This window comes from Dipteris shenzhenensis, chromosome 10, assembly GCF_047967505.1.
Source record: "Dipteris shenzhenensis isolate YYH24624 ecotype China chromosome 10, Dip_SZ_1.0, whole genome shotgun sequence".
Classification (NCBI taxonomy): Eukaryota; Viridiplantae; Streptophyta; class Polypodiopsida; order Gleicheniales; family Dipteridaceae; genus Dipteris; species Dipteris shenzhenensis.
This window is the reverse complement of record NC_141605.1, coordinates 42,561,225-42,575,598: the sequence shown is the minus strand read 5'-3', so window position 1 is coordinate 42,575,598 and position 14,374 is coordinate 42,561,225. Positions and strand designations below refer to the sequence as shown.

General features: G+C 42.7%; 1 protein-coding gene across 3 annotated transcripts in view; it reads right to left on the bottom strand.

Annotated features, from left to right (window-relative positions):
* NDT1 (NAD+ transporter 1) overlaps positions 1–14,085 on the bottom strand; it is a 43,954-nt gene extending 29,869 nt beyond the window's left edge. Inside the window, exons 1-6 of one of the 3 annotated variants that reach the window (XM_087380225.1) lie at positions 13,959–14,085; positions 13,729–13,785; positions 13,413–13,508; positions 12,326–12,432; positions 10,189–10,252; positions 2,398–2,522 (exon numbers count right to left, since the gene is read on the bottom strand). In XM_087380225.1, the coding sequence (XP_087236351.1) occupies positions 2,398–2,522; positions 10,189–10,252; positions 12,326–12,432; positions 13,413–13,508; positions 13,729–13,785; positions 13,959–13,971 (462 nt within the window). In that variant the 5' untranslated portion in view covers positions 13,972–14,085. The other 2 variants (XM_087380226.1, XM_087380224.1) reach the window with 2 other exon arrangements.
* Positions 14,086–14,374: the final 289 nt, after the last annotated feature.

Genomic DNA, 14,374 nt, shown 5'->3' with positions numbered 1-14,374 from the left:
GATTCGTGGAACAACGGTCACTATCCTCATCGACAGTGGTTGTTCTCATAACTTCCTCGCTAGTTCTATGGTCGACAAACTTTGGTTGACCACCAGTCCTAGTCTCATGGACTATCAGATTGAACTCGCAAATGGAACTACTTTCTTGTGCAACACCAGGATCAAAAACTTGTCTTTTCGCATCCAACACTATACGGACAAGTTGAACTTCGACATCATGCCTCTTTCTCGGTAAGATGTCATACTTAGACAACAGTGGCTCTACGACTATGATCCATCAATCAGTTTTCACAGCCATACTATCCAGTTTGTCCACCAGGGAAAACTTATTGAGCTAACTGGTTCTAGGGACTCTCCTTCATCTCCAGTTGCCTCTGCCCTACAAGTAAAGAAGTGGGTTCGTAAACGTCAAGTAAAGACTTCACTTCTGTTGGTTACGGCAATCGAGGAGACACCAACAAAGGATCCTCCTGAATACCTCAACCAACCTTTTTTCCAGCCGTACCTGGATATTTTTCCACAGGAATTGCCAAAGCAGTTACCACCTGGACGACCAGTGGATCACCCAATCAAACTTATTCCCAGCTGCAAATCCGTACGGAACGTCAAAGGGTGAGCCCCTTTTTCGTTGGTGGCTGCCTAGGTTGAGTGGTTGCCCAAAAATTAAATGGTGGGTTTAATTAATCCTAGGGTAGCTAGGGTAAACCTAAGGTTTGGGGCTGGGTTTTCCATTTTAACCCCTCTAGGTACCCTTTTATAGGTGCTTGGTGCCTAAAAGGTGTGCCTATTCGAAGGAGTGTGACCCTTGGAATAGGTGCACCTTTTCATGAAGGGGTGTGTCCATGTTTTTAAAAGGGGTGTCCCTGCATGAATAGGTGTGTCCTTTTGTCCACGATGGGGTGTGTCCCTTGAGTGAGGAGTCGAGACTCTTCATCAAAAGGTGTGTCCGATGGTGGAAAAGGTGCGTCCCTTGGTGTTGGGACAGTCCAAGCACCTGAAAAGACACGATTTTTGTCGTGTCCATTCACATCAACTCGTGATGTGTGGGAGATGGAGAGGCCATAGATGACTTTAGGTAGGGTTGGCGCAAAAAATTTTTACACTCATCCTCTCCATCTCTTCCATGCACAATGTGCACGGATATCCTTCTAGCGGAAAAGATATATAAGATCGGCGCTAGAAGGTGGGGGGCATTTCCTACAAGCAGGAGTGAATTTTGCTCTGATACCACTGTAAGAAATCCTAGATTTACTATATTTAGAAATGTGCTAAGGAACAAAAAGGAGTCTAAGATAGCAGAGAACAAGGAATAATTGTATTGCTTGAATGTCTGTAGGGTATCTGTTGTGTCATCCATACAATTGGGCCTCTCTTATATAGAGAGTGAAGAGTCACACATGAAAAGGTGTGTACTACAAAGGGTATGTGCATGAAGAGGTGTGTACCCCTTGTGAAGGGTGTGACCCTTGATGAAAGGGTACATTACAATAGAAATGTCTCTTCAATAGAATGTCTCTTGTGAAGGGTTGTGCCTCATAGGAAGTATCCCGTCGAAAGGGCAAGAGTTGTGCCTCATAGGAAGTGTCCCGTCGAAAGGGCATACCCTTCCACAAGTGTCCATTCATCAAACCATCCATAAGTCTAGAAATAGAGAAAGGAATACGTCACAGATCATGACAAATCTCCACTCCTAAAGATGGCTCGCCATTCGCCTAAAATGCTTCAGATTGCAAAGAAATACAATGGGCTGGCAAGACGCAACTAAACAGTTTCCACAAGACTATCCTTAAACAATGTAAGTCAAAAACTCTTTTTTGTCAACAATTGTATTCCATAAAGTACTATGCTCATGCACTACTGTTTCATTCACTTATGCACAATATTCCAAAAACATTTTTGCTTAGTTTCCTGCAAATGATATATGATATGATATGAACTAATTTCTCTGATTTGGCATTTGTACAAGCAAAAAACCCATTGACAGCCTTTCACGAAACATATAACATGATGTGTAAACACGTATCATGCATAAAATATCATCAGTCATGGTGCTCCGAATTCCAAACTTGCAAATTTGCTCCATTGAAGCCCTGAACTTCAAGCAGGGTAATAGGGGCGAGCAGAGACAAAGCGAATTCAAGCCATTTTCAAGAACCAAATATGAAGAACATTTTAGTGCTTGATTAGAGTACTGTTTGGGAGGAAGAGGGAAGGGGGGAAGGGAGGGAGGTTGTTTATAGAATGAATGGTTGATCATAAGTAGTCAATGGCAGTATCCATCCACTCTAAGAATCTTAGCAGCCAAAATATATTGCACAGATTTGTTCTACTTTGTCGAGCAACCTTAAAACTGGTCATGCTTCTACATCATTATTCCTTTCATACCAAGGGACTTACCTGCAATCTGGTCTTAACAACCCAAAGAGAGTTGGTCACTACATTTGTAGCAGCTCCAGCTCCAGCCGCTGCCAAGATGTTGGCACCCACTGATATTTTTGTGATTTTAATCTGGTGACCATGTTCTGCAAAAGGATGCGATATTGTAGTTCAGACTGTAGCATTAAACATGACAAACATGGGACCAAGTTACCTTTTGCAACATTACTTCATACCACAGTCAAATGTGACCGAAGGTTCTTGCTCTTCACTCGACCCAAAAGACAATAAAAAATAAAGAACTGACAGTGCAGATCCTCCATAAGCTAGAATATATCCAATCTCATAAGTCAACATTTTCAAATAGTTTTTTAAAAAAACAATGAAAGACAGGGAGGGAGGAGAGATTAAAAGAGAAGGGAGCTTAGAAAACCCATAAAGCAATGCTAAAAAGTAAAAACTTTGAGCAGTGAGAAGACTCACAAGGATAATAACAATAAGGGACTAGAGCAAAACGCTACATTCTTATTATAATCAAAAGGAACTGGCTAAAAGGGCTCGCTTTTGGCTATTGGATAATTACAATAAGAGAAACATTCTTAGGTTTTGAATGAGTTCTCCAAAACACAGGGTTCTTTTGACTAGCCATTTTACATATTCACAATTCAACTCACCAAACTAGAGAAAACAACATCAAGTAAATTAAAGAAGAAAAGAGTAGTAGAGAAAAAGAAAAAGACGATAAGTAAAGGAAGATGAGTCCAAAACAAATCAAACAAGAGAAAGAGAGACTTGTCCTTACCCACTCACTCGCAACACACAATTACACGCACAATATGTTTGAGGTACCCTTTCTGTTAGAAACTCACTGTGCCCACCTGTGAAACCCCGATTTGAGGGGACAAGGGGCAGTGAGAAGTAGGAGGACTGGGGAGAGAGAGAGACTCAGGCCGGCATCATAGGCAACCCGCACACGGGCTGGTTGCTGTCTGCAACAGCAAGAATAAAGGGGCTCTAGGCCTCACACAGAGGCACCAGAAGCAGCATTGACTGGCCGCCCAGGGCGCCCTTAAATAGGGGCCTGTGGCTGGCCAAGTCGGCCCAACCAGGGCCACCGACCAGGGCCAACCCTGGTCGGTTTTCTAGGGCCCATGTGGTTGGCCACTACACAGGGTACCGACCCTGCTGGTCGGTCAACTCAAGGGGCCTGGACAGTGCCTATAAAAGGCCCACTCCTCCATTCATTCCAGCATCCAGTGCAAGACTGAAAGCCCCTCTCCAAGGCTGTGTTCAGCACTCAGATCTGGAGCATTTGGTGAGAGAGAGAGTCCATCCATATTCTCCAGCACTTTGCTGTGTTTTGTACTACTCCCTTGGAGCTATTTTTCTGCCCACCATCTGGTGGATGAACCCTCAACAGGACCAAGACAAAGGCCGTCACGGACAAGACTCCATATGAGGCATTTTATGGTACTCATCTTCGCATTTTTGGTTCTAACGCATGGGTGCATGTGCACAAGGAAGACAGGACCAAGCTTGATTCCCGAAGCAGAAAATGTATCTTTATTGGGTATAGCGAAGAATCCAAGGCCTATTGACTCTTCAACCTAGTAAAGAAGCAGATCCTTATCAGTCGGGATGTTGTCTTTGAGGAAAAGGAACCTGAGGAGCCTCAGACTGAGGAGGAGGAGATAGTTCAACCCCCGAACCCACCCTACCCCAGGTTGACCATCCAAGAGGTGGCGAAATTGGAAGCTGATGTTCCATAAGGTACTGAGGAAGAGCAGGATGTTCCAGAAGCAGTTCCAGTTCCTCCTCCCACTGAGAAGCATAAGAGATTGCCCCAATGGTACCTACGGACATTGGAAGACTCTCGGATCACCGAAATACCTGAGAGCAGCAGTTCCGGATTGCGACGGTCCCAACGTCTTCAGAAGACCCCATCCGTGAATTTTGAGTTGGTGGCTCAGCTTGAAGAGCCAAGGACCTTCGTGGAGGCGAAGGACCATCCAGAATGGCAGGCTGCCATGCAGGTAGAGATGGATGCTATCCTGAAGAACTTAGTGGCCAGGCCCCTGCGACGGAAAGTCATCGGTACTAAGCGGGTATACAAACTTAAATAAAATCAGACCGCAACTTGGATAAGTATAAAGCAAGGTTAGTGGTCAAAGGTTTTGCTCAAACTGAAGGCATGGATTTTGATTAAACTTTTGCTCCCACAGCTCGCATGGTTACTATCCGGACAGTGATTGCCCTTGCTGCCCAATTCCAGTGGCCTATTTTTCAAATGGACGTGAAGTCCGCATTCCTTAATGGAACCCTGGAGGAGGAGGTATACGTAGAGCAGCCACCGGCTTTCAAGATCCAGGGTCCCCATTAAAGGTCTGTAGGTTAAAGAAAGCACTATACGAGCTGAAACAGGCCCCCAAAGCCTGGTACCAAATGATTGATGTATTCTTTTAGAAGATAGGGCTAAGTTGGAGCCCTTCTGAGGCAAACCTCTACTTGTTCATTGAGAAGGGGTTGCGATTGGTACTCATCCTCTATGTTGATGATCTTATCTTAACAGGTGCCATGTCAAGAAGATTTCTCAAGTCAAGGACCTACTCATGTCTGAGTTTGAGACTTGGGTTATTACACTACTACCTTGGGATAGAAGTAAAGCAGGCCAAAGACAGGATCTTCATTTCGCAGGAGAAATATTGCAGAGAACTTCTGTTTAGATGGAGGATTGCAGGACAGCAGTAACTCCAATGGAGGTCGGGCTGAACCTAAGTGTTCACGACACATCTCAGCCGGTCGATACTCCTTTGTACCAACGATTGGTAGGAAGTTTGCTTTACCTTACCAATACTCGACCTGATATTTGTTATGCAGTTGGGCTATTATGCCAGTTCTCTGCTTCTCCCAGGAAGAGTCATTGGGATGCAGGTTTACGGGTGCTGAGGTATCTAAAGGGTACTTGCACCTACGGGATCACCTATACCAAAGGCATCGAACTAGGCGGGTTCTGTGACAGTGATTGGGCAAGTGATGCTGACATTAGGAGATCAACAACAGGGTATTGTTTTTTACTTGCATCTAATGCCATCTCTTAGCTAAGTAAGAAGCAACCCACAGTAGCCCTTTCATCTACAGAGGCAGAGTAGAGAGCCGCGTGTACAGCAACTTGTGAGACACTGTGGTTGAGGTGGATTCTGGAGGACATGGACGTGTGTCAGGAGAGCGCAACAGTGCTGATGTGAGACAATCAGAGTTGCATAGCCATTGCCAAGAATCCAGTGCACCATGCGCACACCAAGCACATTGAAGTTCATTACCACTTTGTTCGAGAACTCATCATCGACGACGTGATCGAGCTCATGTATTGCCCGACCGCCAACAACTTGTCCAACCTCTTCACGAAGGCACTCCCTCGCACCTCATCAAACGTATGGGGATTGGCCCACAGTTGTGACATTGAGGGGGGGTGTTAGAAACTCACTGTGCCCACCTGTGAGCCCCCGATTTGAGGGGACAAGGGGCAGTGAGAGGTAGGAGGGCTAGGGAGAGAGAGAGAGAGACTCAGGCCGGCATAATAGGCAACCAGCACACGGGCTGGTTGCTGTCTGCAACAGCAGGAATAAAGGGGCTCTAGGCCTCACACAGAGGCACCAAGAGCAGCATTGACTGGCTGCCCAGGGCGCCCTTAAATAGGGGCCTGTGGCTGGCCAAGTCGGCCCAACCAAGGCCACCGACCAGGGCCAACCCTGGTCGGTTTTCTAGGGCCCATGTGGTCGGCCACTAGACAGGGTACCGACCATGTTGGTCGATCAACTCAAGGGGTCTGGGCAGTGCCTATAAAAGGCCCACTCCTCCATTCATTCCAGCATCCAGTGCAAGACTGAAAGCCCCTCTCCAAGGCTGTGTTCAGCACTCAGATCTGGAGCAGTTGGTGAGAGAGAGAGTCCATCAATATTCTCCAGCACTTTGCTGTGTTTTGTACTGCTCCCTTGGAGCTATTTTTCTGCCCACCATCTAGTGGATGAATATACTCTCTTTCTCTCTCCGTCCATATTTATTTCTAAGAGAGTGTTTGTTGCATCTGTGATCATCTATCTGAGTTGAGTGTGTGTAAGAGTTGAAGAGATCTTGGGTGGAGGTTTGAGTGATTCATTCCCTCTTGATTTTTAACACTTTCCCCAAGATTGGGCATATTATGATATTCACACAAGTCCTCAAGCCCTCAAATGCCCATCAGTTCAACCACTGCATTTTGGCATCATATTCAAGTCACTATCATAATTCTATAAGTTAACCAATTGATATCGGAATTAAGTACTGTTCTCACCATTGGGTTTCTACCCTACATTTTCTATCTCTTCATTTCCTATCTCTGCATGAAGGCACACCTATGGAACTGGAAAATGAGAACGTTTATGTACACCATGCTTGTGCAAACCGTGATCCTCTATGGATGCCCAACTGAGATCTCCAGAACCTATTAAAATATCACATAAATGCTTTCTCATAGGAGAACTACAGGCCAAGGTACAGTCATCCCATCTTACTGGCTGAGACTGGTATGATACTTCTCGAAGGGGAAGCATTGTGCCAACACACAGTACTGTTCTCACCATTGGGTTTCTACTCTACATTTTCTATCTCTTCATTTCCTATCTCTGCATGAAGGCACACCTATGGAACTGGAAAATGAGAACATTTATGTACACCATGCTTGTGCAAACCGTGATCCTCTATGGATGCCCAACTGAGATCTCCAGAACCTATTAAAACATCACATAAATGCTTTCTCATAGGAGAACTACGGGTCGAGGTACAGTCATCCCATCTTACTGGCTGAGACTGGTATGATATTTCTCGAAGGGGAAGCATTGTGCCAACACACAGTAGGGAGGGGCCTATAAATAGGTCCCCAGTCCCTACAGTCAGACTCCACCAGCCCAATCTGAATCACTGTAAGCATTAACTGCAAGTGACCCCCCTTTGAAAATAATAATATGTATGACTGTGTGCCCTGCAAATAACAGAATACATGCTTAACCGCTTTCCAATATTGCGTCCTTGGGCTGTGCGTATATCTGCTCAACTGTAACACTATAAACTGAATATCAGGTCTCGTATTACACAAATAAATGAGGCATCCCATTGCTTGACTATAAATAGTGGTATCAAAAGGCTCACTGCCATCATGCATAGACAATTTAAGCCCCAGTCCCATCGATGTGGAGATGGACTTACAATCCTGAATTCTGAACCTCTTAACTGTCTGAATATTTGGGCAGTATTAACACTATCCCCATATCAGTCTGCATGAACTTGCAACAACCCCAAGTCTTTCTTCTCAAATGTAGACAGTAATTCAGCTTTAAAATCTGCAACTTTTTCTCCCCAGTTGAGAATTAGTGAATTTTTTTATATAGCTTTGTAAGACTAGAATAAGTCCAATCATACAAATTTAGAATTTGTGTTGTTCTAAAGATCAAAAATATAAGATTAGCTGTTGGGGCTTCTACACCCGCGTAAGATAAAACGATGTAGTTGAACAGCTGATCACCACTTGGACGAAAATTCAAAGAATTTGCATGTCCGCTAAGGCGATAGAAAAATATACCTTTGTAAGACTAGAATAAGTCCAATCATACAAATTTAGAATTTTTGTTGTTCTAAAGATCAAAAATATAAGATTAGCTGTCACGACTTCTGCACCCGCGCAAGATAAAACGATGTAGTTGAACAGCTGATCACCACTTGGACGAAAATTCAAAGAATTTGCATGTCCGCTAAGGCGATAGAAAACTATACCTTTGTAAGACTAGAATAAGTCCAATCATACAAATTTAGAATTTTTGTTGTTCTAAAGATCAAAAATATAAGATTAGCTATTGGGGCTTCTGCACCCGCGTAAGATAAAACGATGTAGTTGAACAACTGATCACCACTTAAACGAAAATTCAAAGAATTTGCATGTCCGCTAAGGCGATAGAAAAATATACCTTTGTAAGACTAGAATAAGTCCAATCATACAAATTTAGAATTTTTGTTGTTCTAAAGATCAAAAATATAAGATTAGCTGTTGGGGCTTCTGCATCCGCGTAAGATAAAACGATGTAGTTGAACAACTGATCACCACTTGGACGAAAATTCAAAGAATTTGCATGTCTGCTAAGGCGATAGAAAAATATATCTTTGTAAGACTAGAATAAGTCCAATCATACAAATTTAGAATTTTTGTTGTTCTAAAGATCAAAAATATAAGATTAGCTATTGGGGCTTCTGCACCCGCGTAAGATAAAACGATGTAGTTGAACAGCTGATCACCACTTGGACGAAAATTCAAAGAATTTGCATGTCCGCTAAGGCGATAGAAAAATATACCTTTGTAAGACTAGAATAAGTCCAATCAATTTAGAATTTTTGTTGTTCTAAAGATAAAAAATATAAGATTAGCTGTTGGGGCTTCTACACCCACGTAAGATAAAACGATGTAGTTAAACAGCTGATCACCACTTGGACGAAAATTCAAAGAATTTGCATGTCCGCTAAGGCGATAGAAAAATATACCTTTGTAAGACTAGAATAATATACCTTTGTAAGACTAGAATAAGTCCAATCATACAAATTTAGAATTTTTGTTGTTCTAAAGATCAAAAATATAAGATTAGCTGTTGGGGCTTCTGCACCCGCATAAGATAAAACGATGTAGTTGAACAGCTGATCACCACTTGGACGAAAATTCAAAGAATTTGCATGTCCGCTGAGGCGATAGAAAAATATACCTTTGTAAAACTAGAATAAGTCCAATCATACAAATTTAAAATTTTTGTTGTTCTAAAGATCAAAAATATAAGATTAGCTGTTGGGGCTTCTACACCGGCGTAAGATAAAACGATGTTGTTGAATTTGCCTAATGGTAAGAAGGCAATCGGTATAAAATGGGTGCATAAGCTAAAAAGGAAGTCCGATCGTACCCATTGATCAGTACAAGTCACAATTGGTTGTCAAAGGCTATGCTACAAAAAAGGGCATAGATTATGAGGAAACCTTTGCACATCAGTTGGACATAAAAACTACCTTTCTTAACGGGGATCTGCTCCAGAACATGTATATGTCAATCAGCGCATTTGACTTTGTGATGCTTTGTCAAGAGAATAAATTAGGCAAGTTGAGGAAGGCCTTGTACAGTTTATAACAATCCGCAGGCTTGATATGCAAAAATTGATGCATACTTGACCAGTCAGGGTCTATGCAGCAGTCCAGCTCAGAGCACCCTCTACGTTAAACATAATAAAGAGGATTTGCTCCTTGGCATCCTTCACGTGGATGACATGCTGCTCACTGGCACCATTCAAGAAAACTTACAGTCTATATTTGGAATGACAGACTTGAGTTTCTGCACTATTATTTGGGGATTCAGTTTAGCATAGTGTTGATACTGTAAAAATATAAATTTCAGGACTGTATCCCCATCTCCACACTCATGAAACCAGGGCCTAAATTGTCTGGGGCACTTTTCCCCTTTTTTTCCCTAGCCACAATAAGTGGTTGAGTTAGTAATATACTTCATTCAAAAGCACAAACATATGGACACTGCCTTTACTTTCTTTCTTGTCAGCAGATTTATAACAATTAAGCTGAAGCAACTCAGTGGTTTAAGCATTACTTTTCGCTCAAGAATCACTTGCTTTGTACACCAAGGAATACAAAGGATGAATGGCAAAACAGCTTTGCAAGGTATGTATGCTACATAAGCAATGGACAAGGAAAATTAATGCAGGGAAGAGTAATAACAAGCATTAGAAAGTTACTTACCATCAGTGATAACTTCTTCTGTTTGCAAACGGCTTTTCAAATGCCCATAGACTGTAAAGTAAACCTGCATCCACATGCCACAAATCATACACCTAGATGAATCCAGGAACATTCCCAAACTCATCCTCTAAAAACACAACATAGTGCAGTTTCAATCTCACAATAGTCACTCATAAGATTGAAAACCATAAACTCCATCACGCATAGAAGGGACTAGCTACTATGACATCCCCACTGATGTCATCAACGCCCAACAGTGGGTGTAGACCATAGTATAAAAATATGCTCTAACACATACAAATCCACACACCCACACATACTTGAGCATCCATTTATACAAAGTCTTTGTACTGAGTTTCTGTCCGCACTCCGGAGGTGAAGGGCAGACTCAGCCATGACGAAGGCTAGCACTAAAGGAGAAGGCTAATCAAAAAGGGCCACAAATCATATTTGAATCACAGATCTGGGAATACAAATTTAGAAGTATGGCTATGGACGTGACATAAAAATAGTTTGCATGAACAAGAACACTACTTACCATATAGCCTACAGTCTAACTGCATACTCCACACAATCACATCAATCACTTAACCACTAAAAATTGACCTTCGACATCGTAGTGTACAACCCCCCCCATGGGGACACGCACACATGTGTACGGTTGTGTAATATACATATGTCAGAGCGTGCACATGGCCACATACAGATATTTGACACACATAACCATATACATATATCTGCATCAGACAATGAATCACTGAATCGATGTTTAATTATGTGATTGTTTACACCCTGCCCTGCCCCTCTCTCTCTCTCTCTCTCTCTCTCTCTCTCTCTCTCTCTCTCACACGCGCACAGTGCCCTTTAGCACAAAAAATAGTTCAAATACACGTGCTGTCACTTCCATCCTACTCTATTGCATACTAATATGTATCGACTACATACATATAGTAACATGGCCTGCATCCTGGCAAACAATGAAGCATGCAACAACCAATCAGCTTCAAGCCACCAACTGGGCTTCCCCCTCCTTAAATCCACTTTTAAGGGATGAAGAGTCCAAACAACTTCATACGCCTCAGGTGAAAGCAGTGAAAGGGGCACTCTCACAGTGAAGGGAGTAGCCTTGCTTTTTTAGTCCAAGCACAATTGCTCTTTTTGGGGGTAATAGTGTCCTTAAACTGTTTCAAGGTTTTGCAAAGGCGTTTCTGTCCCAAATATTTAAAAAAGGACTTATCCTCCGCCTCCCAAAAACCTCCTACAATGCCCCATTAAGAGAAAGGGGCTCCTTTTTAAAAGACATTGATCTACTTCTTTCTTCTTAGTAAAAGGTTCTGTAAAGGAGAATCCAACAAAACAAGAACAAACATATATGCCTCCCTAAAGATAAGGAGAATACATTGGAAAGAGGGAGATAAGAAGAAGACAGAAGGGGGGGGGGAGAGGAGGAGAACCCCCCAAAAGAACCCTTCCCCAAAACTAAAAAACATCCAGGAAGAAAACGTATGCACTTCAATGCCATGATTGGATCAAGTCAAGCCACAAGCAAAGTTACAATTGCAAGCAAGAAGCTCAGAAAATAAACGAGCAGGAACCTATGATCCACAAATGCTGTAAAGATAATTAAGGTGAATTATCAATACTTCCTCTGGGTAATCCTTTCGCAAGAACCTCAGTTAGTGTGACTTTATACATCATGCTAAAGGAGGTTATGTGATCAGTGATTCAGAGGGCAAGCTGATTCAGAAGGAGGGAGTACAATAGTTACCCCAGTTCATACTTCTTGCTCCCAATAAACTACAAATTAGTGCCCGGCGGCACTCATGCTCTCTAGTTTCCCGTTGCAGTAACGTATTTTCAAGTATCACGAAAATTTAATTTCAAAAAAAGTATCGAGCAATTTTTTCCAGAAAGCAGAGATGCCCTTAGGAAATACCATTATCATATCCTGTACAATATCCCAGAATAAAAGTTGATCGTAAAATCCAAGCATTGACAAAGAAAACATACACGACATACTGCTTAACAAACCTGTATTGCTGTGACGTTCAACTAAAGGAAAACATCAGCCATGACAAGAACAAATGTATGGAAACAAAGAAAACAAGAACTATAGAAGAAAGGGCGTTGAGCTTACTGCCCAATTTGGAAGCAATGCAAAAATGGTTGGTGATAAACCACGATATAAACCCCTGATGCCCTCATCTCTCAAAATCTGCCTCAACGTGCCTACAACGATGCCTCCTGCATCAGACAATCACGTCAAATCATTTGGGGACCAAAAGAGGCATAATTAGCATCGAATCTCAATTGCAACGGAATTAGCTTTGTAACAGAGCATGGCCTACTGGTCTTCAGTTATAACAGCTTGAGATCATATATGCAAAGTATAAAACCCTGAGCTTCCAAGGTTTCCCTTCTCCAGGCAAGGGTAGAAACACTAAGATTCACAATTTCATTTACCTTTCTTTATAACGTATAGCCCTGAGGACATTATTATCGATCAAACTCTAACGTTTCCAAAAAAGGCTTGAACAATCCATTCCACAAATATGTTGCAAACAACAATCAATGGCATTCATATGCGTCATTAGCATACATGAATAGAACCTAGTGACTGAAACCGGTGTTCATGCAATGTACACTCATGCGTGGATCGTTGTGCAAAGTCCCACTCGATTCACCAGAATTAAGCACGGGATTTAGCAGAGAAAAGAAGCTGAGTTAAGCAGAACTTTCCAATAAATACTAACTCAAGATATAGCAACTTCACCCAATGTACGAGACACACATTGTATGACTGCCTCTATTAATGGAAACGATATTGCATCTAAACAATAACAGACGCTTTTTCTGGGGGCAGGGGGTGCGGGAGCAAATTCTGCCCGTTACGAGGATGACAAAATGACAAAGCTAGGTATGGTCCACCGTCGTTTCACTTGTAACGTATTGCTATCTTTCTTAGCTCTTAACCTTATTTGCCTACACCACTCGAATACTACAGATTTGGCAGCACAAGATTACCCTGGATGCTTGAACAATATGCTCATAGATGGCCGCACATCAAATTTAATAGACCTCTCATGCCTCGTAGATATAAAGATCAATCCAGAAACATGCCGACAATCATAATGTAAAAGTAAATATCAAAACGACTACAAGGACAGTCGGCCATCTGTCGCATGCACAAATCTACTCATACATAAGCATAACTGCCGCCGTACCTTGAACGCCTGCATGAGCTCCGCCAGAGTTTCCATACACTTGCAAACGTGTCTTCACAACATCTAGTGGGCAGACAAAAGTGGCAGCAATGGCACCTATAATCGAAGCAAACCTGAGTTACAATTTTCATGAAAGAACGAATTCCAACAATTCAATGTCAGCTGTAAAGCTTGTCGCGGTCTAATTCTAATCGATGATCTCTTCTCTACAAATTTCCTTCTATGGAAGTCGGCGGACAAGTAAATGGCAGCACCACTACACTTATTTGTTTGCCGCTTTCGTCATTGAGAGAACAGAGGAAATTCAGGGAACAACCTGCCCCAGCTCCTGCGACCGCGTGGAAAATCTGGGTGCGGTGTCGTTCAACCATGTCTTCGATCCACTTCGGCATGATCGCGTTATCCGTCAGTGCATAGGAGAGGAAAAAGAGAAAAGAGAATTTGCAAGCAAAGGCAGAATGGACAACGGATACTGGAGAGCGAGCCTCCGACGGAAAAAGAGGCACGCAGAAAGGGAGAAATCATGACAGAGGCAATAAAACTTACTGAATTCAAGCATTCAGAGGCGGGCGAAGGGAAGGAAGAGGGGAAGGGAGGGAAGGAGGTGGGGGGAGGCAATGCATGGGAAGGGAGAAAATGGGAGGAGGAGGAGAGAGTGGATCGGGGGAGGGATTGGGGGGGGGGTTAGGGGAGGGGGGAAGGAGCCATGGGAGCTGAGGAAGGGAGAAGGGGAATAAGGCTGTGTGCTGCAGAAGCTATGGAGATGAAGAAGATAATGAAGAAGAAGAAGAAAACGAAGAAGATGAAGAAGATGAAGAAGCAGAAGAAGAAAATGAAAATGAAGAGGAAGAAGCAGAACAGAGGACACCACAGCCTGTTTTACACGTAAGCTCCCATTTTGCTTTTTTATTTTCTTTATTTTTTTCTCTTGTATTTAGAATCCCCCCTTTCTCCCATTTTTC